This window comes from Mustela lutreola, chromosome 6, assembly GCF_030435805.1.
Source record: "Mustela lutreola isolate mMusLut2 chromosome 6, mMusLut2.pri, whole genome shotgun sequence".
Lineage (NCBI taxonomy): Eukaryota > Metazoa > Chordata > Mammalia > Carnivora > Mustelidae > Mustela > Mustela lutreola.
Window position 1 is genome coordinate 83,408,858 of NC_081295.1, and position 25,112 is coordinate 83,433,969.

At 36.9% G+C, this 25,112-nt stretch overlaps 1 protein-coding gene across 1 annotated transcript in view; it reads right to left on the reverse strand.

The window, feature by feature from the left end:
* The window catches only part of RFX6 (regulatory factor X6), a 61,266-nt gene extending 36,510 nt beyond the window's left edge, over positions 1–24,756 (reverse strand). The window contains exons 1-6 of the mRNA XM_059176357.1: positions 24,528–24,756; positions 24,059–24,215; positions 21,191–21,314; positions 19,135–19,196; positions 6,420–6,497; positions 5,163–5,190 (exon numbers count right to left, since the gene is read on the reverse strand). Coding sequence (XP_059032340.1) covers positions 5,163–5,190; positions 6,420–6,497; positions 19,135–19,196; positions 21,191–21,314; positions 24,059–24,215; positions 24,528–24,750 — 672 coding nt within the window. The 5' untranslated portion in view covers positions 24,751–24,756. The remainder of the gene's footprint in view (positions 1–5,162; positions 5,191–6,419; positions 6,498–19,134; positions 19,197–21,190; positions 21,315–24,058; positions 24,216–24,527) is intronic.
* Positions 24,757–25,112: the final 356 nt, after the last annotated feature.

Sequence of the window (25,112 nt, forward strand, 5' to 3'; positions counted from 1 at the left end):
CATAAGACAATTCACTGAAGAAAAATTTTTTTCTCCTTCATTGGGTGCAATATCTCTTTGATTGTACAGTAAACTCTTATGTATACTAGGGTCTTTTTTCAGGTATCTAATCTTGGTTGTAGATTTGTTCCACCTACAGTTGAGTCTGTATCATAGTGTCATAATATTTTGATATCTCGCAGACAGGTCCATTTTGTCTATTCTTGTTTACCTTTCTCTTAACTATTACTTTCTGCATATTGTTCTAGGTCAAGTGTACAGTCATTTTAATCACTTCCAAAAATTAGCTACCCACTCAAAATTGTATTGGGGTATTATATGTCTAAATTAATTTAGGAAGAATTGGTACATTTATAATATCTAGCATAACTATCCAGGAATGGGATATGTGTTTTCACTTAAAATTTCCATTTAAAGTAAAAAGTTTCTTCACAATGAAGGAAACAATCAACCAAACTAAAAATTAATCTACTGAATAGGGGAAGATATTTGCAAGTAACATATCTGATAAAGGGTTAATATTCAAAATATATAAAGAACTGATACAACTCAATATCCAGAAACAAATAATCCAATTTAAAAATGGGCAGAAAACATGAAAAGTCATTTCTCCAAAGAAGACATACAGATGGCCAACAGACACATGCAAAGATGCTTGACATCAGGGAAATGCAAAGCAAAACTACAATGAGATATTGCCTCACACCTGTCAGAATGGCTAAAATCAACAAAACAAGAAACAACAACAAGTATTGGTGAGGATCTGGAGAGGAAAAAAAAAAAAAAAAGCCCTTTGACCTGTTGGGAGCAATGCAAACTGGTGCTCCCACTAGAAAACTGTATGAAGGTTCCTAAAAAAATTGAAAATGGAATTATCTTGTTATCCAGGAATTGCACTACTGAGCATTTACCCCCAAAATACAAAAACACATGCACCTTTATTTATAAAAGCCAAACTATAAAAACAGCCCGTGGATAAAAAAGATGTGATTTGTGTGTGTGCATATATATATGTATGTACATATATATATGCACATATATACGCATTGATCTATATATATACATACATATATATGCGTATATATACGCATGATAGTCTATGTATGTATATATATATGCACACACACATATATACATATACACATATATATGTATATACATTATATATAAAATAGATTATTCAGCTATTAAAAAGAATCAAGTCTTGCCATTTACAACAGCATGAATAGAGCTAAAGACCATAATGCTGAGTGAAATAGGTCAGTCAGAGAAAGACAAATACCATATGATTTCTCTCTTCTGTGGAATTTAAGAAATAAAACAAATGAGCAAAGGATCAAAAAGGAGAGAGAGAGAGACAAACCAAGAAACAGAATCTTAACTACAGAGAACAAACCGATGGTTACCAGCTAGGAGGATGAAGGAGCTGGGGGATAGGGATTAAAGAGTATAGTTACCATTATTTTTAAAAAATAGATTTAAAAAAATAAATAAAAATTTCTTTTATGCCTGTATTTTTTTCAAGTGGGTAATAAGCTTCTCTTATTATGGTTGCTCCTAAATATTTTGCATTTCTTCTGGTTCCTGCAATTTAATTTTATAATGCCCTACATTTCTTGTTTTTCATAGAGATTGTTTCCACCTCTCTTAGTAGGGTATCTATGAGAAAATTAAGTCCTATAGAAAAAGATTTGAATGACCACTTTCAGAATTTTCCTAAGGATGCTATTTGGCCAGTACCATTCTATATGCCTAACTTGTTCCTTACATACCTATAGTCCTTACATACAGTGAGTCCCGAGGGCTACAACTCTGTGGCATCCTGATTGAGAAGAACTGGGGCTTTCTTTAAGCTCTTCAAACTCTTCTTACCCCATGACTTTTACTCACTACAGATAACCTAACTGACTAATAATACCTCAGAGAGAAATATAAAACCACAAAACTACCTCAATTTCCTGCCACAAAATCTACTAATCTACTTGCAACTGAACTTAAATTTTTCCTCTTCCTGTTCTAATGAGAAAAGTGTTCCTTCCCTCTAGAGCCGCTTCCTCCACTCTGAAGCTCTTCCCTGGGCTCTCAGCTTTCCCCTCTCTTTTATATCTCCAGTCTCGCCTCTTTATTGGATCTATCTTAACCAACATTAGAATGATAGTCTAATCATCTTTCAAAATTAAATTTCAAGTCTTCCTCCAACTATCACCCTCGACTTGGCTAAATCTTCTACATTCACTGACACTTCCCACTTATTTCACAAACCAATCAAACCCCAGCTCTCCACTGAAAAGTTTTTTTCCCAAAGTCATTGATTCTCTCCGGTTAACTAATACCATAGACCTTTTTCAGCCATTGTCTTCATGAACTTTTAGCGCCATTTTGTAGCAGTAACCATTCCCTTCTGTTGAAAGCATTCTTTCGCCTCTGTGCCACTAAATTCTCCTCTTCCTTTTCTTACCTCTTTGGGTTCTCCTCAGTTATCTTACCAACCCTTATCTTTTTTCCCTGCTTTTCACAACTCTTTTCTTATGGTCTCTTCCATTATCATTTGGGTTTTTCCCTAGACACTTTTATCCATTACCATGGCTTCAAACCCCATCAAAGTAAATGTCTAGCTAAGTACTCTGTTCCAGTCACATACTCAGCTGCTCACTGCAAGTCTATACAGAATATTTCATAAGCACTTCAAATACGGTAAGTCTCAAACTGAACCCATTATCTTTTTATTCTTTCTGCCTGCTTCTTTTCCAGTTTCCTATCTAAAATCACCCACTTTTCTCCATCCCTAGAGCTATTATCCTAGTCCAGATATTCTCATCCAGATTTATGCATATATCTATGACAGGATGCTCCTCTTGTCTGCCTTCCCATATAGCACTCGTTGACATTTGGTAAGATCTGAGGCCATTTTTGGTTGTCACGTTGGGGAGGGTGTGGAATTTGGTGAATAGAAACCAGAGACACTGTGATGTGGCTAAACATCCTTCCGTGCACAGGACATCCCCCACAGCACAGAATTATGCCACCCAAAATGTCAGTAATACTAAGTCTGAGAAACATTAACCTATGCTGTTACCTCTATTCTATCCACCGGTCCTCTCCTCCCCAAATCCACTCCTCCAAACCCTCACTTATTCTCAGTTCTTTCCTTAAATGTCACTTCTTATGGGGAATGTCCTTAACCACTTCAACTAGGTTAACACTTATGATACCCTTTGTAATTACGTATAATTACTTTTTTAAAAGATTTTATTTATTTATTTGACAGGCAGAGATCACAAGTAGGCAGAGAGGCAGGCAGAGAGAGGGGAGGAAGCAGGCTCCCTGCTGAGCAAAGAGCTCGATGTGGGTCTTGATCCAAGGACCCTGAGACCATGACCTGAGCTGAAGGCAGAGGCTTAACCCACTGAGCCACCCAGGTGCCCCACATATAATTACTTTAAAGACATGTTTTCCTGCTACACTGGAAAAAAGCAAATCTGTCCATTCACTATTTGTCCCCTAGTACCTTTAACTCCATATGCCTAGACATTAATATCTTGCCCATAAGTTTTAAAAAATAGAACTTTATTCAAAATATTTTAAAAAGCAAATACAACTGTTGTAAATTAGCAATGCTAACACCTATTTTCCCTACCTCACAGTTATCAGTGTTCAAATGAGCTGAAGTACATGTAGGTTTATACTGAAAGTCTCACGTCCTGAGCAAACTATGATGGCTGATCACCTCAGGTACAAAGTAATTTTTTAAAATTTCGACTTTGTTAAACAAATATTCTATTATCATTTTTTAAAGTATTTGGGGAAGTTCTGAGTCTTTAGGATGCCCTCGTGTTCATTTCTATAATCATCACAATAACGATACTCTATTATTGTTTCAGGTGTCTTTGGAAATATAGGCTGTGTAGCCTAATGAAAGTATTATATTTTAAATTTATTAACGAAATCTGTATCTGCATTTGTAGTGGACTCCTCTGAGGAGGAAACAGTACACCTGAGGAGCACTTTTTCCTTTATTCTGTAAAGTGAGCCTTGCCATACACATGTTGTAAGAGCTGATGGCTCACTGGCACCAGCAGCCTCATCAAAGTGGTAGAAAGAACACCTGAGAGAAATTACTTAAATTCCCTATTGACATAAACTTCAGTCAACTGAAGTGTATTTCTAAGTCAATATTTTTGCACTTTCACAATTGTTTATCTAATAAAGAGCTATTATTTCATTGATAAAAAGAGCAATCTAGAGGATTTTATTATGTAATTAGCCATTAACTGTATTAAAAGCATTGGTGGGAAGAAATTGGTCATTTCAAAGGGTTGGGGGTTTTATATTATTTCTTAAGGTAATATGCTTGCATCATTTGACCAAACTAATGGGTTTACAATTTACCTCAGGTTCAGATTTACCACACAACACATTGTCATGTGCCCTTAGTTCTGTGGCACCTCTTTTTAATGATTAGATAACTTAAGGATAATGAAGGCCTTATCGTGTGCCTAATTAGCCATGCAGTCCCTAATGGTAGTCTAACTCATTTAGATAAAAGCAGTTTGCTGATTTGTTCCTTGGCTGGGGGTAGGGAGAGGAGTCTAGGGAGAAAGTGCCTGAGTGTGTGCGTGCTAGAGACACGTACCCTTTCTCCCTGGCTCCCACCCCATCTCCACATTGTAGAAGAGATCAGCAAACTGCCTACACACACACACACACACACACACACACACACACACACACGAGGTTCAAACAAACCACAGCATAAAATTTGGGCTTCTTGATAACTATTAAAGGTTTTGTCTAAATGGGTATATTCCAAATACCAATTTCTTCCATATCCCCAGCTTTAGGATTTCTGTTTATATTTAAATGGAAATTTCTTAGATCAGGAATGGTCTTTTTTTGCAATCTCTTAAGTTTCTGATATTAGGCAAGAATAACTGAAAAATTTCCCTTCCTAGGCTAACTGGAAATTGTTCAGTATGTACATGTAAAGAAACATCAATTGCCCCAAATCAAACTTAGCTCTGTCTGAAGTTCTCAATCATTCAACAGGCTCCTCAGAAATTAACATTTTTTGGTATATTTGCCAGCAAGGATGGTTAGCACTTATTGTTCAGTTTGCAGTACATGTTATGGCAGACACAAATAGAAATTAAAATAATTCTTACCTCATTCTTCAGCTTGCTTCCAGAAAACCTTAAAAATCAGTACATTTTCATTAGTTAAAATAGAAATATAAAATTACAGCAATCAAAGAAATGCAGAAGGCCCACTAAAGTGGTGACTTCGATCATGATTAGTGAAATAAACCTGGAGAAATCAGTTTGATTTTCAAAGAGACCCACACATTCTTCTCAAGTTACTTAAAAAATAAACTATTAAGGGAAAGTAAAATGAAGAATATTTAAGGAAATCAGATAGGATCTGAGGCAAGCAAAGCACACTTGACATGAAATATTTATTTTTGTCCTGGCTATACCTTCATTTTCCAGTAAATACAGCCAGTAAGCCACCATTATGTTCTTTACCACATCTGAGTTCATCTTGGTATGACTTAGGTGACCCAAATGATTTTTTTATACAAGTTACTTTACTTTTCAAATTAATTTATTCCTTTGCAAGCTAAGAGCAGATTACCATAAGTTAACATGCAGATTTAATTATTCAGAGATCCAGTATTTAAAAAATAATAATTGTATAGTATCACTGGTTTTGTTGGATGTCACCCCACTTATTCATGACCTCCTTTTGATAGCTAAGGATAGATTAGAGAAGTGTGTTCTTTTATATTCATTTGTGTTTTTTCTTTCATACAGATTCAGCAGGTCATTAGCTTTAACTCACTTAAGGTAAGCTGGTATTCAAAGAATGTATTATTAGAGATGACTTATAATAAACTTTTCATCTCTGTAAGGTGTTGATCGAGCACATAGATTTTTATTTTATTTTGTTTTGAGTAGGCTCCACACCCAGTGTGGGGCTTGAACTCAGGATCCTGAGATTGGGTCAAACGCTCTATCGACTTCATGAACCAGCCAGGCAACCCAACCTCACAGATTTTTAAAACAGTTTATCCCTTGGGGGAAAAAATACATTTTTCTGCCTATATTTTATCGAAACAAGCCTGAAAACAGACCTAGTCTTATGAGTAAATACTAATTTAAAAGCAATTCTGCTTCCTTGATTTCTCCTTTTCATCTCTCTGGGAGATCTTGTTCACTATCAATTTCTCATTAATGATAGCAATTATATAAATTCCCTGGTAATCTAGACCACATCGTTGTAAATGTCCATACAAAGTTGAAATTAAGGTCTGATGCTTTAAAGAAAACATTCCAATAAACAAAATGAGAGTCTTATTCAATTGCTATTATGCATCGGTAAAGAAATGCAGAGAACTCGTCTTGAAAAAAGTAGAACTCTACCTTGTCAGGCCCTTTCCAGAATAAACGGAGTGGTAATATGCACTGCTCTCTTTGATGCCAATCCCATAATAATGATACCTAGAGCAAGGACAGGAATCGGCTCTGTGTTAATGAAAGCATTTTTTGAAGGGGAAAAGGAAACTAAAGCATAGTTGAAGGAAAGCACAAGTAAGAACTGCAACCCCTTTATCACTTCCTTTCCTGATATTTTTTCAAATAGCACCTTAATGTGCTAAATCCCCTTGATGGTGTTTAGCCCTACTTATGGTCATATTTCTGGCTCTGGGATTAAAAAAGGGGATCCCCTTTTTTAATCCCCTACGAACCCCTAAAATAAATTGGGTTTCAAAAACCAAAACATTTGTCAATGTAGACATTTAAATGTAGTCACCTAAATTTGTAAATGTCAGCACAGGCTCCAAGTATACCAAGTATCTATCTGCAAACTGCTGTTCAATTTGAACATAGTCAGTTGAACAAGAAAATGATAGGTTTCCTTTACAGTGTATTTAATGGATGGAGAAAATAGTATGACATTGCATGGAGGAAGACACCAATGTCATGCACAGGGATATGTATGGAACATGTGATCCTCCAAGTTATTTTCCTCATGAGGAATGAGAAGTCCAATTCCTTGTCATTTTCACTTCAAAGTTTTGAGCAACAATGAGGGGAAAACTATGTCATGAGTCAATGGAAACATGCAACATGGAAAGTAACAGTGTTACAAATAATTTGTTATAGATGTGTCTATGGATCCTGAGCTACAGACAAGAATAGCATTTCATCAGTTCTCAAGTTGCAACTCATTCTTCTCAACTGCAGAATTCTGACTGATGATATACCCAAGTACAAACACTGCAACTATTATACAAAAGCTCATCAAATAGTGGTGATTGAGGAAGTGTGGCCAACACCAGCTAACTTCCACATCCCCTCTTCTTCCCCTCCCATAACCCATGCAGCAGCAGCACTTGCTTCCTTATCTATTGTTTCCATTTGCATTCATCTAAAACCAGGTAAGGAATGAAATAAACAGGAGTAAGGGGCTTTCCATAAGACTTCAATGTGACCATATTTAAAATTTTATTACTTAGCATCATCACCTGGGTTTGAAGTGGACAACTAAGTGAAGGATCTGTTTCAGGGGCCCCTTTTCTAACAATAAAATAAATAAATAAATAAATAAATAAATAAATAAATGGCTTGGCAGAGCAAATTCACCCCTAAACATTTTCAAGGTCTAGGACAAGAGTACAAATGAAAGCCCAATACCATATATTTAAGTATTTAAATATAAGTCAAGCTAACAAACCACTCAATAAAATACCCCTGTTCTTCTATCTTGACAATATACCTCCATGATGATTGGGTAGGTGGGTTTGAATTTAGAACTCTTCATGTGTGAACATGGTGGTGGGAGAAGAGCCATCCTCAACCCTTCTCTTCCCAGGCCCTGCTCTTCTGTTCACTATGAGGAACCTCTTGTGAACACACAGCCTCCATGTCCAAGATCAATCCAATCCTTCAACCACCACCACCAAAGAGCTATTACCTGTGGTCACCTTTCAGATCTATTTAAACTGGTGGAGCACGGCACCCTTTTCAGGATGGGCCGGGGAAGAGTCCCACATAGGAGGGAGAAGGCAGGCGTGGGGCTGTTTGGACAGAGAATTCTGGGGCCCCAGGGACCTGCAATGTGGGCTAGAAAGAGAATGTGGTCTTGCAGTGGACATATTTACTCAAGCTATGGACCCCTAGTCTCCTGAGAAAAAGAGCAGTGGGAGAAGGGCCAGCAGAGAGCCTTTCAGACTGTGAGGCCCAGAGATGGCTTCTCTCCCAATAAGTTCTAAGGGCAAAGAAGTCACTTTTAATGACCCTGCACTACTTGAGATGGAGAAGAAAGAATTTTTAAATATGAAAACAAAAATTACATTTATTATAATAAACATATTTGAGAAATGGTAGGAGGGATGATCAAGGTAAATGGAGATATTATCTGAATTCTGTGAACTGGGAACAAGTTTTCAATACAAGGACAATAAGGAGTCTGTTAACCTGAGCAGAGGAGGTTTATAATTGTTCCTGTTTTACAGTATCTAAAATAAGAAAATCTTAGAGTAGATGAGGAAAAGAAGAACCCCTAAGGTATATTGGAACAGAGTATATTGGAGATGAAGGAAGGATTAGAGCGATGGAAACTCCAAAATATGGACCTGACTTAATTCTCCAGTGAGAAATTAAAAGAAGGAAGCTTATTTAAGTCGCAAAGACCTTACTCCAAAACAGCTATAGATAAGGAGAAATACCTAAAAACCACAAAAAATGAGCAGATTTAGATGTTATTGGGCCAAGAATATTAGAATTAGTTAATGAACCTAAGAGTCTGAAATAAGTATTAATATTTTCTTGATTAAATTTTGGAACAAAGATAGCAGAGGGAATGTCTTTGTGTTAAAAGAGATAAAGCAAGGGATGTTTGAGAAAAGCGGGATCAATTATAATGGAAATATATTGTAATTTCATGTTCTCTGGCACAGTTCTCTATTTATTCTATAGATGCTAGAGTTTAAATAACTGTATTTTAGCCACTTGCTAAAGTAATATATGGTAAGCATTGTTTTAAAAGTTGATCATTTTCTTTTATTAGAACTTTGATCTTCTTGTTTCTCATCTATGATCCTTTTTTCAACATGCACATACTATCATACTATGGTAAGGTGGTTCTTCACGCAGATTGGAGAAGAAATTACCTTGCCCGGAGGTAGACAAAAGCCTAGGACAAGTAGAAAGGATAAGCAGGATTTGAGCAAGTATTAGAAGACATACTGTGTCTTGACGACTATGCTAGATGTCAATACAATGACAAAACAGACATGGAAAATCAGGTCAGGAATGTGCTTCTCTACACCCTTGTTCATGGCATCCTGAGCCATACCATTTGTCAGTCATGGAACACTGACCACACTGACCAATACTGGGCATATTTTACTTCCATTTTTTAAAATCACCTTATGGTCACTTTAAAAAAAAAAAGCTGCACCATCCTTTAGGACTCAATAATATTGACTAATATGAATTTGTAATTTTTTTGTACTGATGACTTTTAAGAAAAGGTTATTCTCATGACACAATTCATTGGTTCCTTATTTTTCTAATAGGACTGTATTATTATGCCCCCTCTTTTCCAGTCATTAGGGAAAAACATCTTCACAAATGGAAGTATGGGGGTGCCTGAGTGGCTCAGTGGGTTATGCCTCTGCCTTTGGCTCAGGTCATGATACCAGCGTCCTGGGATGTATTGGGCTTCCTGCTCAGCGGGAAGCCTGCTTCTCCCTCTCCCACTCCCCCTGCTTGTATTTCCTCTCTCGCTGTCTCTTTCTGTCAAATAAATAAATAAAATCTTAAAAAAAAAAAAAAAACAGAAGTATGTAATGCTTCCAACTACATTCAGAGTCTAGATTTTATACCTTACCATACCCCTGCTCCAACCCCAGCAAAAGAAAATCCTTTTAAAACACTGTATTTTAAAGATTTCATTTATTTGTTTTTGCTAGAGAAAGAGAGAGACAGAGCAGGAGTAGAGGGGAGGGGCAGAGGGAGAAGCAGACTCTCCAGTGAGCAGGGATCCCAACCTGGGACTTGATCCCAGGACACTGGGATCATGACCTGAGCTGAAGGCAGACGTTTAACTGACTGACTGACTGAGCCACCCAGGAGCCCTAAAATGCTATATTTTATTCACGGGCCAAAAGTAAATGACACTATCAACCCAGACACAACTGAGCACTCTGTTTCAACTGGCTATGTTGCCTTCATACTTGGGAAGCAAAAGATACACACACACACACACACACACACACATACATATAAGCAAAAGATATATAGATATATACATATATACATATAATTTTGTATTTCAATTTTGTTTGTAATTAGAAATCATTAAGTGACGATGTTTTGAATATGTTTGCACTCAGCGTAAATACTCCTAGCTCGGCATGAATCTTATTAAGCAAGCATTGATATCTAACAGGAATCACCAAGACTTACACCACTGATCTGGATTTTTCATATTTGATAACCATATATAAACAAAGACCCTTTCTATAATGTAAGCTCCCTATAATAGAAATCAATAAACATTTGCTGACTAAATAAATGACATGAAAAAATTTAGAAGTAAATGCATTATAAGGAAAACTTTACAAACAGGAATTTTTCAATGAAGGCCATGCATCTGGTATCAGATACTTAAATATATTAGCACAATTTTAAATTTGGTAGAGATTAAAAAATTTCTTGTCTAACATGGTGTAAGAAATATACTAACTCCTTTAACCTTTTTATAGGTTAAATATAAGAAATATACTAACTCCTTTAACCCTACCATGAGCACTGTTTAAACTAATCTATTATTGTCACAATTACTTGCTCTCCACAAATCATGTGTTTTCTCGCCTCGGCACCCTTACTTGATTGAATACTTCACTGGGAATGCCCTTCTTCCTTTCTGTCATGGTTTCTTAACTTACACCCCAAGGCATAGCTTTAATGCATGAAGCTTGCCTGGTTTCTCAGATGAATCTAATCTCTCTGTCCTTTAAGCTCCTCTCCTCTCTTGGCCATTTATCCTATGTAGCTTTATACCTCATACCACTGGTGTGTCTCTACATGGCTTAGCTGTCCCACTAAACTATAAGGTTTAGAGGAAAGGAACTGGATCTTTTCCTTCATTGATACTCTCCTTAGAAATTACTGTATAGAAAAACCCTTGCTTATTGAAGGATGAATCAATGTCTCGTGATAGAAATTTAGACCCTTATAAAACACAGATTCCCTTATAGCCAACAGTTTCAATAACTGCCTTGTCGTATCAAGCATTCCTACGTCACCAGTAAAATACTGGGGTCAAACAAGCGTGGTATAGCTAAACAATATGTACAAAGGACATGAAGTCAGTGTATTTAAGCAGAAAGACTATGGCCAGGAATATAAATCTTAATATTTCGCAATGACCACTGTAATGCTTTAGCACTTTCATATCTAGTTTCTTCTGGAACCTATAAAATAAATAATCTTTCTCCCTTAACCTTCCTTTTAGTCTACTAGATACATGTTATCACTTGAGTGATGATTTAATGTCTTTGAGAACAGAGAAGAGATAATAAATGAGCAGCTCTGTCTTCCTAACAGCTAAAGGTAAACCTCATAAAACCAGGGAGAGTAATTTCATGCAAAGCATACATGGATTTTTCATCTCAAGCCCAACATTTTACAACATGATTTTACTGTTAATATATTCCCCTAAAATAAATCTTGCTAGGAAATATTTGCCAGAAATATTCCAGTACAACAAAGACATATGGTTGGTGCATGTCAAATAAAAGGTAAGGGTTGCACAAGTGTATGCTAGCTGGTTATTTTAATTTATATACCGCTACCCAATGCTGATTCTGTGGGTTACTCTGAATAAAAATTTCCAAACATTTCAGTTTTTTCTCTATATATGATTCGTATCCATTTTTATTTAAAAGGATATGTGATAAATGTTTAAAAATCCTGGGTATGACTAGCTTATTTCTCTCAGAAAATTTGCATAATACAAGGATCTTTGTGGGGCGCCTGGATGGCTCAGTCAGTTAAGGGGCAGCCTTTGGCTCAAGTCATGATCCTGGGATCCTGAGCCCCTTGCTCAGGGGGAGCCTGCTTCTCCCCTGCAGGCCATTCCCCCTGCTTGTGCTTGCTCTCTGTCTTTCTCTCTCATTCAGTCTCTCTATGTCAAATAAATAAAATCTTTTTAAAAAATGCAAAGATCTTTGTAATTATCTAATAAATTGTGTTCATTCATTTGTGTCAATTGCCCTTAGCCTTATTTCAAATGACAGATACCATTTACATTTGAGCAATAAAGATTTATTAATTAGTTTTGAATGTCTGCATTTTGAGGTGAACATGTTATAAAATATAAAAAATTTTTAATAGGACAAATGAAATTATTGCCGCTCTTACTACTAAAGTATTTACATTGTGTCTAACACTTTTCTTCATTTGCTGATAAATTTCTACTTGCCCCTATAGTTTTTCTTTTCTAGTTCAGTCATTATATAGAATTCCTGAAACATATGTTTCCACTGAGCTAGTAGCCCCGATGTTAGTTTACACTACACAAATGATCACTGATAAGGAAATGATGGGATTAAGCTGTTCAGGGACTTGCAATAACTTACTATGATAAGAGCAGCTGCCATATCAGTTTTATTAACCCACTAAATCACTACTAATAAATAAGATAATAGCTTTTGTCCATCATGTCTGAAAACCAAGATTCAACTGATCAAAGTCTACAAGAAATTAAAATGTAACTTCAAATCAAACAGTCTACTGTGTACATGAAATCTACATGGTGGTCTCCACTGTGTTCTCCCTTATTCTTCTGAGCTTTTCTGAGCAAGGGTGAGAAACAGGTCTTCTTTCTTCATCGCTATGTCCCCGGGGCCTAGTCAGCACCGATACTGAACAAAAATGCTCATTAAATAAATGAATATTAATAGTGAAAAATTTTTGATCCCACTGTTTGCATCTTAAAAACTTTAGCACCATGCTTTATACACTGATAAAAATATCAATGGATTGATTATTGATATAATCCATTCATGACATGATAGGCAAAAATTACTTTTCATTAGTTACTCTTTAGTGCCTATCTGATTTTGTTTCAGTTACTTTTTCAAAACCCAGATTTCGAAAATACTGCACAGAAAAAAAAAATTAAATGTATATTTTGGCATTGTTAGTAAATCAAAGAGAAAACAACAAAAAACTCAAAAGTGAGTTTTTATCTTGGTATTGAGAATGTGTGGAGTCTGCCACTGGGGCTTCTTGGCAGGGAGGGGATGGTGACTGTGAAGGAAGGGACAGAGAGCAGAACTTTGTCTCTGTAAACTCACTGACCTTGTCCCCAAGGTTCACTCAGGTGTTAACTTTTAAAGACCTTCTCTGCCCAACCCTCTCCCCCCATAACCAAAGGCAGCAATGGCTTCTTATGTAGAACATGAGACAGGCTCCTGGAAACAATTATTCAATTTTTAATTGTTTCTAATTTTGACATTGCATGATACCTGGTGATTTGTGGTATCTACTTAGTGATTCTGTCCATTTGGATTATTTGTTTGTTTTTATTTTATTATTATTATTTTTTTTAGTTTTTATTTATTTATGATAGAGGGCAATATCAAGAGAGGGAACACCAGCAAAGGAGAGCTGGAGAGGGAGAGCAGGGAGCCAGATATGTGGCTCCATCCCAAGATGCTGGGATCATGACCTGAGCCCAAGGCAGACACCTGACTGAGCCACCCAGGTTCCCCAGGGTGTTTTGTTTGTTTTTAATGTATGTTTTATATATTTTATCTCTTCCTTTGGTTCAGTAAATTTTTGCTTCATTTTATCTAGTTAAACTTTTTCATCTTTCACTTTCATGAGGGGAAGTAGCAGCATGTGCAGAAAGGTGGGGAGTGAGGACCAATCATTTTAATACTCAGTTATGTCAGAACTTAGAGAAACAGAACCTGAAAACAGAAACAAAATTCACTCCTGTTTTTTAGATCCTACTAATCAATCTCTTCCTCACAAAGAACAGTGTTTCCCCAACTACCAGATTTTATACAGGGAATAAAATTTGAAGAGGTTTGATGAACCCTAAAGGTATCCAAGGACAGTTTTAGAAACAGTGGTGCTATCTTTTGCCCAGAATACAGAAGAATCTTTTGAGTTAATCATGATCTAAAATAAATTGTTTGAAGGACTCAAATGAAATGACTGGACATACTTTAGTTATTCTATGACATTTGGGCAAAAATTGAGAGCTTATGTTTTTAAATAACAATCATTAGGCAGCTGTATATTATTATATATTTTTTTTTAATTTTTTATTTTTTTAATATATGATCCACAGAAGTAAAAATAAATCAATACTAAATTTATTTATTTTTAAAAATAATTCAATAAATATCTAGTGATATTATAAACACTACTGCAATAAAATAAGTTTTGCAAAATAATGGTAAAATTTGGAGAAATTATAAATTCCTCTTTCTCCAAAATATTCTTACTTCTTCATTCAGTTTCACCAACTCATATTACTATAGACATAAAATATTTTTTATATTTTTTTATATTTTAATATATTTTTATATTTCTATGGACACAAAAATATTAAACTTTTGAGATATTAACTAGTCATTAGAAATGATGACTATAAAGATAATATACCAACATAGAGAAATGTTCAGGACAAAGATTAAAAGCAAAAAGTAAGCGTGGGGGCGCCTGGGTGGCTGAGTGGGTTAAAGCCTCTGCCTTCGGCTCAGGTCTGGGATGGAGCCCCACATCGGGCTCTCTGCTCAGCAGAGAGCCTGCTTCCCTTTCTCTCTCCCTGCCTGCCTCTCTGCCTACTTGTGATCTCTCTCTCTGTGTCAAATAAATAAATAAAATCTTAAAAAAAAAAAAAGTAAATGTGTGGTTGTGCCACACATTTGTTTTTATATAAAACATAAATATCTCTAAATAAATATAAAATAATTTAAAGTGCCTTATGATTAAGGCTTCAGAAAATATTAGCTGTTTAGGAGAGCTTGGGTGGCTCAGTCTGTTGAGCAAATGCCTTCTGCTCAGGTCAGGGTCCAGGTTCCCAGGGTTCTGCGGTCAGCCCTGTATAGGGCTTCCTGCTCACAGGGGAACTGGCTTCCGCCTCTTCCCCTGCCCTATATTCGTACTCTTTTTCTCTCTTTCCTTCAAATAAATAAATAAAATCTTTAAAAAAGAATCTAAAAGATTCTGAAAGAATCAGAAAAATCTGATACATTAGTAAGTTTTTAAAACAGATTAGGCAAAAAATGAAATTTATACCTCAAAAAATCAAAAATTCAATTAAATAATTATTGTCTTGATATGGCTGATATGAGGGGGGAAGTAGGATTTACTAGTTGACAAAGCACAAACTTTAGAGTCAGATAAACTTTGACTTAAATGCCAACATTGTTATTTTACAGCATGTGTGTGGCTTCAGGCAAGTCAATCATCTTTGAACTAGTCTTCTCATTTGTAAAATACAGTAATTCCATCTTGTATTGTCACTGTAAGGATTTGAGAGTGTGTGGTTGTGAGTGTTCTTGTGTGTATGTATGTGCAGTGCTCGATAAATAGTAACTTTTAATTGCATTGCTGATTTGGGGATAGTTTCATATTATCAAGGACAGTCAGGTTGAAAGCATATTCCTTTCTCCACCCATTCCTATACTTTACTCATTTAATTCTCACAACAAACCTGTGATACGGACACTGTATACCATCTTTACTGATGAAAAACTGAACAATTCATCTGGTGTCACACAGGGACTATACATGGGAGTAATAGAGTAAAAGTTCAGAATTGCCCAACTCTAAACTTCATGCTCCTAACTCTAGGCAACTCTTAGAAATAAATAAAGATGGGAAAACTGTCTGGCTAAGAATAATTACATCAAAACATTGTCAATTGCAAGATACACAAACTTTCCATCTCACTGTATCATTCAACATCCTCAGTTTCCCTATGGAAAATGCCTTTTCCCCAGGATATCAAAATACCATGAATATAATAAGCAAGCTACAAAAAGCAAATGGCATATCAGGAAGGTAGGAAAAAATTCAAATTATTAATGCTTCCCTCTTGGGCACATCTGCTCTTAGATGTCAGATAAGTTGCCTGAAGTTACCACATATTGTTACGTAAACCTAAACGCTGGAGCCTCAGAGTGTCACAATGGACACGGTTAATGATTCATCCCTAATCCTGAAGGCTCCTTCTAGGATTAATTGGCTTTCTCTGCAGCCTGCCTGCCTGTCCTCCTGCAGACCCATGAAGAGGATTTCTCTGCATTGCTTTGGCTCTTTTTCTACTACTTACCTACGTCAAACACTATCTGATCTTTCCTCCACCTACACAAGTCAGTAGGAGTCAAATTCATTAGAAATCAGCCAGTTAAACTGATTGAACTTTGAAAGACAAGTCCTGACTTGGTTAGAAGGGAAGAACTTACTTAGTGGTTTTCAATCTGGCATTTTATCACTTCTTCTCAGACCACAGGTTGTTAACATTAATAGGAATCAGTTAAATAAATATTCATCGATCATCTGTTATGTAGCGGACCACACAAAGGTTATGAAAGTGAATGAAACAAAGTCTCTATCCACAAAATAGTATCTTTTGAGGGGGAAGAGATAAGTTAATTTCACATTAAGATAGGTACGAATGAACTGCTCTGAGGGCACAGAGAGGGAGCGTACAGTTGAGGGAAATTGGAAGGGGAGATGAACCATGAGAGACTATGGACTCTGAAAAACAATCTGAGGCTTTTGAAGGGGCGGGGGTGTGGGAGGTTGGGGGAGCCAGGTGGTAGGTATCATGGAGGGCACATATGGCATGGAGCACTGGGTACAGTGCATAAAAAATGAATTATGTTAATTCATTTAATTTCTGTTAATTCATTTAATTTCTGAAAAGAAATTTAAAAAATAAATTAATTTTAAAAAAAGAAATCATATGATCTCCCTGATATGAGGAAGTGGTGATGCAACATGGGGGCTTAAGTGGGTAGAAGAAGAATCAATGAAACAAGATGGAATTGGGAGGGAGACAAACCATAAGTGACTCTTAATCTCACAAAACAAACTGAGGGTTGCTGGGGGGAGGAAGGTTGGGAGAAGGGGGTGGGATTATGGACATTGGGGAGGGTATGTGCTTTGGTAAGTGCTGTGACGTGTGCAAACCTGGTGATTCACAGACCTGTACCCCTGGGGATAAAAATATATGTTTATAAAAAATAAAAAATTTAAAAATAAATAAATAAATAAATAAACAAATAAAATTATACCTGGGGAAAAAAAAAGAAATCAAGAGATAAGTAAAAATTCAAAAGAAGAGGGAGTTCATGAGGCATTCTTTTCAATGGGTAAGCTTTCAACATACCTGCAAGAGAAAGGGAATTTTCCATGGAGGACGACAGCGTGAACAAACGAATGACATCTGAGGAAGAGGCAGAGGGTACTGGCCCTAATTTGATGGGAACACAGGTTCCATGCTGAGAAGTGAGAAGCAGGTGGTAAGGTAGGCAAATGGCTTGTGACTAAACCATAATGGACCTTGAATGTCAAGGTGAGAAAAATCTGCCATGAGCTGCTAAAAGTTTCAGAAGGTTGATTTCAAGAGTTGTATTGAGTGGACTGGAAAAACAGAGTGAAGGCCATATTATGAAAGTGAGAATGGAGAGAGACCCGTTGAAGAGAATTCATAAAGTGAGATTTATTCTTTCTGGCAAGTGACTAAGGCTGAGCTACCCCACAGGGCGGCTCCTCAACACACGTGAGTACTGACCCCCTGAAACGGGACTAATCTGAATGGAGATGTGAGCTCGGTATAAAATACAGCCTGGAGCCCAAACGCTTAGCAGAGAAAAAAAGAGAGCATAAAATATCTCAAATGTTTTTCATTTTGATTACTTGGGGAAATGACAGCATTTCAGATATACTGGATTACATGAAACATTAAAATCAAATAAGATCTGTTCCTTTGTACTTTTTCCAATGTGGCTACTAGGAACGTTTGAAATAAATACGTGGCTGTGTTGTATTCCATCCGGCAATGCTGAACTAGATGTTAGGACAGGAGAAGATGCTGCATGAGCTAGCAAATGAATAGCAGAAGATGGAAGAGGAGTTATCAGTGTTGTGACAGGGAAACCCTGGGAGACACTTCATACACTGATTTATCTCGAGAAGGCTCTGTCAGCAGGTTCACACGCTAGATGGGTGCCAAGGAAGATGACTAATGGTAAAAATGAGCCATAGAGTTTCTGTTCAGGTAAAGACAGGCACTAGGACACAGGCATGGGAACACTGGTAAGGGAAGTGAGCAGAGTTGCTCTTTCAAGGAACAGCAACGAGAAGCAAAATAACAGAGCAAGTGTGAAGAATCTAGCAGGTTTGAGATGATTTTATTTTTATTAACTGGAAGAGACGCGAATATGCTTGTAGGCAGAAGGAGAGGCAACACTGAAAACACAGAGGGCAGAGGCAATCATGGACGAATGAGAACCTAAAACTGGGGGTCCTACCGAGATGGCCACAAGAGAAAAGAAAAGCTGAAGCTATCAAGAGAAAGATCTTACTTTATGTTTCTATCTACATGAAGAGATGACCAAAGAAGTCATTTGTGCAGATCATTTGTCTTGAAGGGAAGAGAAGAGGATGTTAAGAAGTCATTACCTGGAAAAGAAACCTAGAGAAAGAACCCGAATCATGCTTCAACCCCTGGCTTTGGCCTTGCCTTTGGGAGTGCTGTGGGTTCCATCTGGCCACTTCCTTAGCTATGGGCACTCTCCTTTCATGACACCGATGCCTTCAGTCGTGGCCTTAAGATTATGACCATGGTTCATTTACATTATTTCATCAGAAACAAGGATGTATTACAATTTCCAGTATAAATTTTGCTTTTTAAACGTCATTCTAAAATCCACTTTTTTCTCTTCTTAGTTCTTACAATTGGCGAAAATTTGCTTCATCAAGAAGAGAATACCTGCTTCCACTCACTGATAAAGGCAATCCTTAATTTTACACGTGTCAGTCCTCACATACAGGTATCACATATCACTGATACATGCTCATCAGTGGGTCTTACTTTGAATGGCCTCTGGTTCCAAGTCGCCGAGTTGTCAAGAGGGGAAATTTCTGACGAATTGTCTGAAAGGAAAGTCAATCACTTTAGTTTTTAGGAAGTATGTGGTTCTACTGCAAGCAACTTGTAACCAATTAATTAGAGAAAGTAAATGTTAAACTTTGAGGATATTTAGTCTGGAAGAAGTAACATCGTACATATACCATATTGATAAGCAATAATATATTATCAGAGGCAGGAAGATACTTTTCTGATGAGATTATTTCACTGCTCTTGTCTCAATTTCCAGGGTGAATCATGCCAGTATCTGATTTTGCTTAACGTGACTACCAAAGCAACTGTTACTTTATTTATGTACTTAAAAGAAAAATTTGAGTATCTTTATAATAATTTTATCCAGAGGCTTGCCACAATTATATCTCCATCTCCAACCCTGCCAGAACACAGGAAATGTTCTTTACCTTACCAGATCTCCACAGCAGTGTTTTAAATGTTTTCTTCTCTATGTTCCTTTCTCTAAAATTTGCTAAAAATTGGCATTAGCAATTAAAAAATGAAATCTTTTCTATTGGAAACAGGAAATTGTGGGATATCCTAAGGGCTCCATGGCAAAGTTCTTATAAATGTTCACTTCTTGAGGACTGGTTCTGTGGTTCTAATCAGATTCTCAAGGGGCTCCATGACTCCCCAAACAGTCAAGAAGACCGCCATAAGTTGGACTCATTAAACAGCTGTGCTAACGTGGACATTAGAAATTGCCTTCCACAATTTCCTCATTTTAGGCAGTGAGTGAACTGAGTTTCGAAAAGGTGAAGTGCTTTCAGAAGGTCTGACAACAAATGAGTCACTGTCTAGGCCAGAACCTAAATCATGAGATTACCATGCAGCATATCACACTGACTCCCACAAGCAGATAGGTTTTCATATTAAATTTATAAATGATGTTATATTTTATTTTTATTATTATTTATTTATTATTAATTATTTTATTATTTTATATTATTTTATTTTCAAAAACTGAGAAGCCAGACTATAGCATTCATTATTTCCTGGACAATGAGTCCCTCTACAGGTTAAAATTTGGATTTCAGTTTACATGAGATGCCATCTTTGAAGCTTAAGCTTCCTACATTTTTTCTGCGCTATCCTCGGTTTCTTAAGACAGCCGAGCATAAGAAGAATCTCAAAGAACAAGGTTTTCGGTTCTCGAAATAAGGCCAACATATATAAATAGAGTAATGCCAACTCTATAGATTCCCATCCTAACCATATAGATTGGGCAGAAAGAAATGTGTTTAACTGAGCAATATTTAATCAATCCTCTCACAACGTCTTGTTGGAGTTTGGGGGTGTATTCATACTCAGAGTGAAGTGGAGAATCAAGGGAACTCTTAACGAAAGAAAGTAAAAATTTATTAAAAACCCATATACTTGGGGGCGCCTGGGTGGCTCAGTGGGTTAAAGCCTCTGCCTTTGGCTCAGGTCATGATCCCAGGGTCCTGGGATAGAGCCCCGCATCAGGCTCTCTGCTCAGCGGGGATCCTGCTTCCCCCTCTCTCTCTGCCTGCCTCTCTGCCTACTTGTGATCTCTCTGTGTGTGTGTCAAATAAATAAATAACATCTTTAAAAAAAAAAAAAAAACATATACTTGAACCAGCAAAACAAAAACCACAACCACCAATTGCATCCACAAGATACTTGTCACTTCTACTTAATTTCACTTCTCAGTACAGGCCATTACCATACTTCTTAATACATTCCTCTTTGAAGGAAAATGTTACTCCTCAAAAGGAGATGCCTTTAATGTCACATGAAGTCTTCTGATAGCCAGGGTTCTAATATTCAAAGCATAAAGTAGTTCAAGGTAAAACCTATAGTAGGTAAAATCAAGACAAATCACATAGTAGTTTCAAATACACCCGTAAGAAATTTCATTTATGTTCATGAGAGAAATTTCTGAATATTCTACATGAAAACTTGCTCAGATGAACGTGTTTCTACTCTGTCTACCTGACATGACTTTAGTTGTTAAGTTGTGTAGCCAATACATGTCATTTACCTTTCCAAAGGTGGCTGCACAGGCTGGCTCCAATTTCTCTTTCCTGCAGAAATCTAAATAGTGTGCATAAAGGATACACCGTGGAAGGCAGACTCCCTCACATACTATGTAATTCTCTTCAAGCCTAAAAAAAACAAAAGGCAAAAAATTGGGTCCAACCTTTCCTTTATTTCTCCTTTCCCCTTTTACATTAGTCTAATGACTGCTTTGAATACACACTCTATATAAATGAGTTCATGAGTGGACCCAGGTAGATTTGTTTTATTCTGGATATTATTAAAAGTCAGATCACAAGAACTAATGTTAGAAGAGCAACAGCCCCAGTGAACACCTGTTAGTGCAGTTAAAATACCATGGTGAACATAATACCACTCCTCCCTGGTCTATATCCCAAAGAACAAGTCCTACTTCTATGGAAATCCTCCCTATTCATTATGGTTTGCCCTGTGAGGTAAAAACAGGAATGGTGAAATTGAAGATGACATTTTTTTTTAAGAGGATGTTCTAAGCCCTAAAGGGCCGCCCGGTTTTAGGCCAGCAAATACCTACAATCTCTGACTTCACTCACAAAATAGTTCTGAACCCTAAATGGTTAGGGAAGCATGATGATACATTTATTTGCAAAATACTTCAGAATAAACTCACATCACTTAAGTCTGAAATGGTACTGATCTATTTCTCCTCCTCTGCCTTTTGCTGTGATCAGTACTGTAACAACCCTAAACCGTAGCATACACTTAAAACAACATGTATGTCTCTAAAGACATTTCCAAACTGACATATATAAATTCAACTCTGTTATAAACATAATTATGCAAATTTTGAAAATTTAGACATAATTCCATTTAATTTGAATGTCTACAATTGCAATTAAAAGTGATAATATAATAAATATAATGTAACAAATGTGATAATACATATTTGCTACAAATATCTGCATAGCATTCAGGAACTCAGAACTTGTAGATTGTATTCCCCGTTTTGCTAATAATTTAGTAGGTGATTTTGACCAAAATTTGTGTATACCCATTTTATGTATAGCAAAATTATAATTATTCCTATAGAGGAACAATGCAATAAAGAGTACACTTTCAGATTAAAATTGAGTTCAACTATCCAAGATCTCTGATTTAACAGATTCCCAAGACACAGAAGATAAAAGCTAAAAGAGATGTTCATCAGATGTAAAGCATCAGATGTCCATTTTTCCATGGAGAAAGGAAAAAAGAAGCAAACCCCAGTAAAATTTGCATGCATGAAACCAAACTCCTGGCTGACGGTTGAAAACTGGAGTTACTCAGCCAAATTTTTCACTTTATTTTTCAGTTGTAATTTTTAACCTCCCTAATAATCTACACAATCTTAAGGAGAAATTCTCCAAATACAATTAATTCATTTCATTTTTTTAAAAATATACATTAGATTGTTTCACAGGAAAGGGTATGAAAAATTCAAACAAAAATTACAGAATTTTATAGTTTCAAAAAATATGAAAATCACTAAGAAAACATTCAACTATTTAAAGATTGTATTTTAATGGCAGGTATGAAATGTCAACTTCTCTGCCATTTTGATATTTTTGTAGACATTGTCATTATCTTCAAAATAATCCTAGCCATGAGTACAATGTTAATTTGGGGTATGATATTTCTTCCCTTAATTATAAACCAATTATATTTATAAAATTTAAAAAAAAAGTTTGTTTCCACCCAGTTGATTTGAACTGAAAAACTGGAAGTGATCACTCAACAGCTTTCCAAAATGTATCTTTAATCAACACTTCTGCTCCAATTATCCTAATAAAAGAGTTGTATCCCAAATATTCCAGATAATTAACTCAAGCATTTACTGCTCCAGTGTATTTTTAACCAGTAAGTCTGACATCAACTTCAACAGTTAGATCATAACCTTAGAAGAATATTCAGTTCATATTTCAAATATTTGAAAAGGTTTAAGTATATAGTACAAAAATTTAGTACATGTGAATTGTAACCCAAATAACTGAAAATAAAATTTAATAATTTTTGTGGTAGTTTCTTAGATAATAATTTTTCTACTGTATTTTTCTAAGGTTTAGATCATACTTTACATATAAACATTGTATACAACTTATCAGTAAATAGACCTTTTTAATTATTTGCTTGTGATTTGTAATTCAGGAGGAAATTTTTTTATTTCTTCACAGTATATGGGAAAGCTTAGAGTTTTTACTTTAGATCTCTCTTCCTTTTAGATAATATTACAAAATGCTCTCTGTACGTAGAAAACCAACTGACATACTCTTGGTTCTGAAAGATTTTCCACAAAATCCAATTCGCAGGTGTTATAAAAATAGTTGAACATTTATTTAAGTTACTAGTAACATTTTAACTGATTTTTCTATGTCTTCTAATTCAAACATACTTCACCAAATGACCAATACACAATTGTTAATTTGCCCTCATATGGATAAAGAATATTAAGATCCTTCCTCCTCATAAGTCGTAAAGAATCATATTTTATAAACACAAAACTACCACATAACAGATATCTAAAGGTCAAATTGATTGTATGTTATGCAAAAAGACATAAAAACATTCATTATCGCTGACATTTGACAAAATTATAGTTTGGGTCAATAATGAACAAAGTGATGGGGTTTTGTACTGCATATCATTTTTCATTAATACCAGAATACATCTCCACTCCAAATATTCAGTAGGGGGGAAAAGAATAAATTTCCTATTGGCATTTTAAACTTTCCCTGAAAAGTCTGAGGGAAAATCAAATTGAAAAAAGCGGATTCTGAAGATTTTTTTTTTTTTTTTTTTAAGATACTGACTTTTAAGACTCAACAGGTGCTGAAAGGTACCCTTTTGGGAGTCTTACCACTGCAGGGTGAGCTGAGTCTGCTTCTTTTTATCCTTCATCATTTGCGTGATGGTTTTTTTCTGAGAGAGGTGTAGATCGGCTGCTTTGGTTTTGCTGTCGTGACTCTCTCCATCCTCTTCTTCAGAGGAAAAGTTACCATTGCTCAAATGCATTTCTGATTGCAAGTTGAAAGGATGATAAAGAAAATCAGAATTGAAAATCAATTAAGTAGTCTCTAAATGTACCCTGGCGTCAAACGGGGTGATCTAAGGGGCGGGGGGGGGGGGGGTGGTGATGAGAAGAGAACTACGCAAAATCCCTTAGAGTTAATTTTTAGTTGACATTTTCCTGGGGAAAACACAAAAGTCTGTACTTGAATGTTGTACATGTCTGTTATGTTTGTGGTGTGTTTACTTTTATTACTGGATGCCCTTCTTAGACTTCACCCGCTTCCCAGCCACACGCCGCGCGGGGCCGAAGCACTCACCTGATTTAACTCCCGCCGGCAGCTCCGGGTCTTCCCCTGTCTCCGCGCTGCCCAGGGCGCCCCCGGGCTGCGCTTCAGCCGCCAGGTACACCCTTTCCCCGGGGTAAATGAGCGAGCCCTTGCCCAGGAGCTGCACGCAGCACTCCTCCGGGGCCTCAGGGGAAACTTGGGGCGTAGACTGCGCCTGCAGGAAGGCGTCTTCCAGCACCGGGACCTTGGCCATCCTCCTGGCCGCGGAAGACCTGGGCACCCGCCTCTCGGCCGGCGCCCGGCGGAGCCCAGAGCCCAGGGCGGGGCGGGGCTGGGCGGGGCTGGGGACCTGCGGCCTCAGGGGCGGGGGCGGAGGCCGCAGGCTCCCCGGCCCACCGGCGTCGCGGAGAAGGAAGCCAGTGCCCAGGTCCAGCTCAGACCTGGGACCCGGGTGGGCCGAGGTGCCTTTCTCCACCTGTCTGAGGTCCCGGGAGATGCTAAATTCGGAGCTCACTTCCCCAGCTGCGCCAGTCTCACCGGGAGGCCCCGTTCCCACCTCTCACCCCTTCTTTCATCCCTTTCTCACAACGTGTGCTGGGCCGGAGGACACTTTTC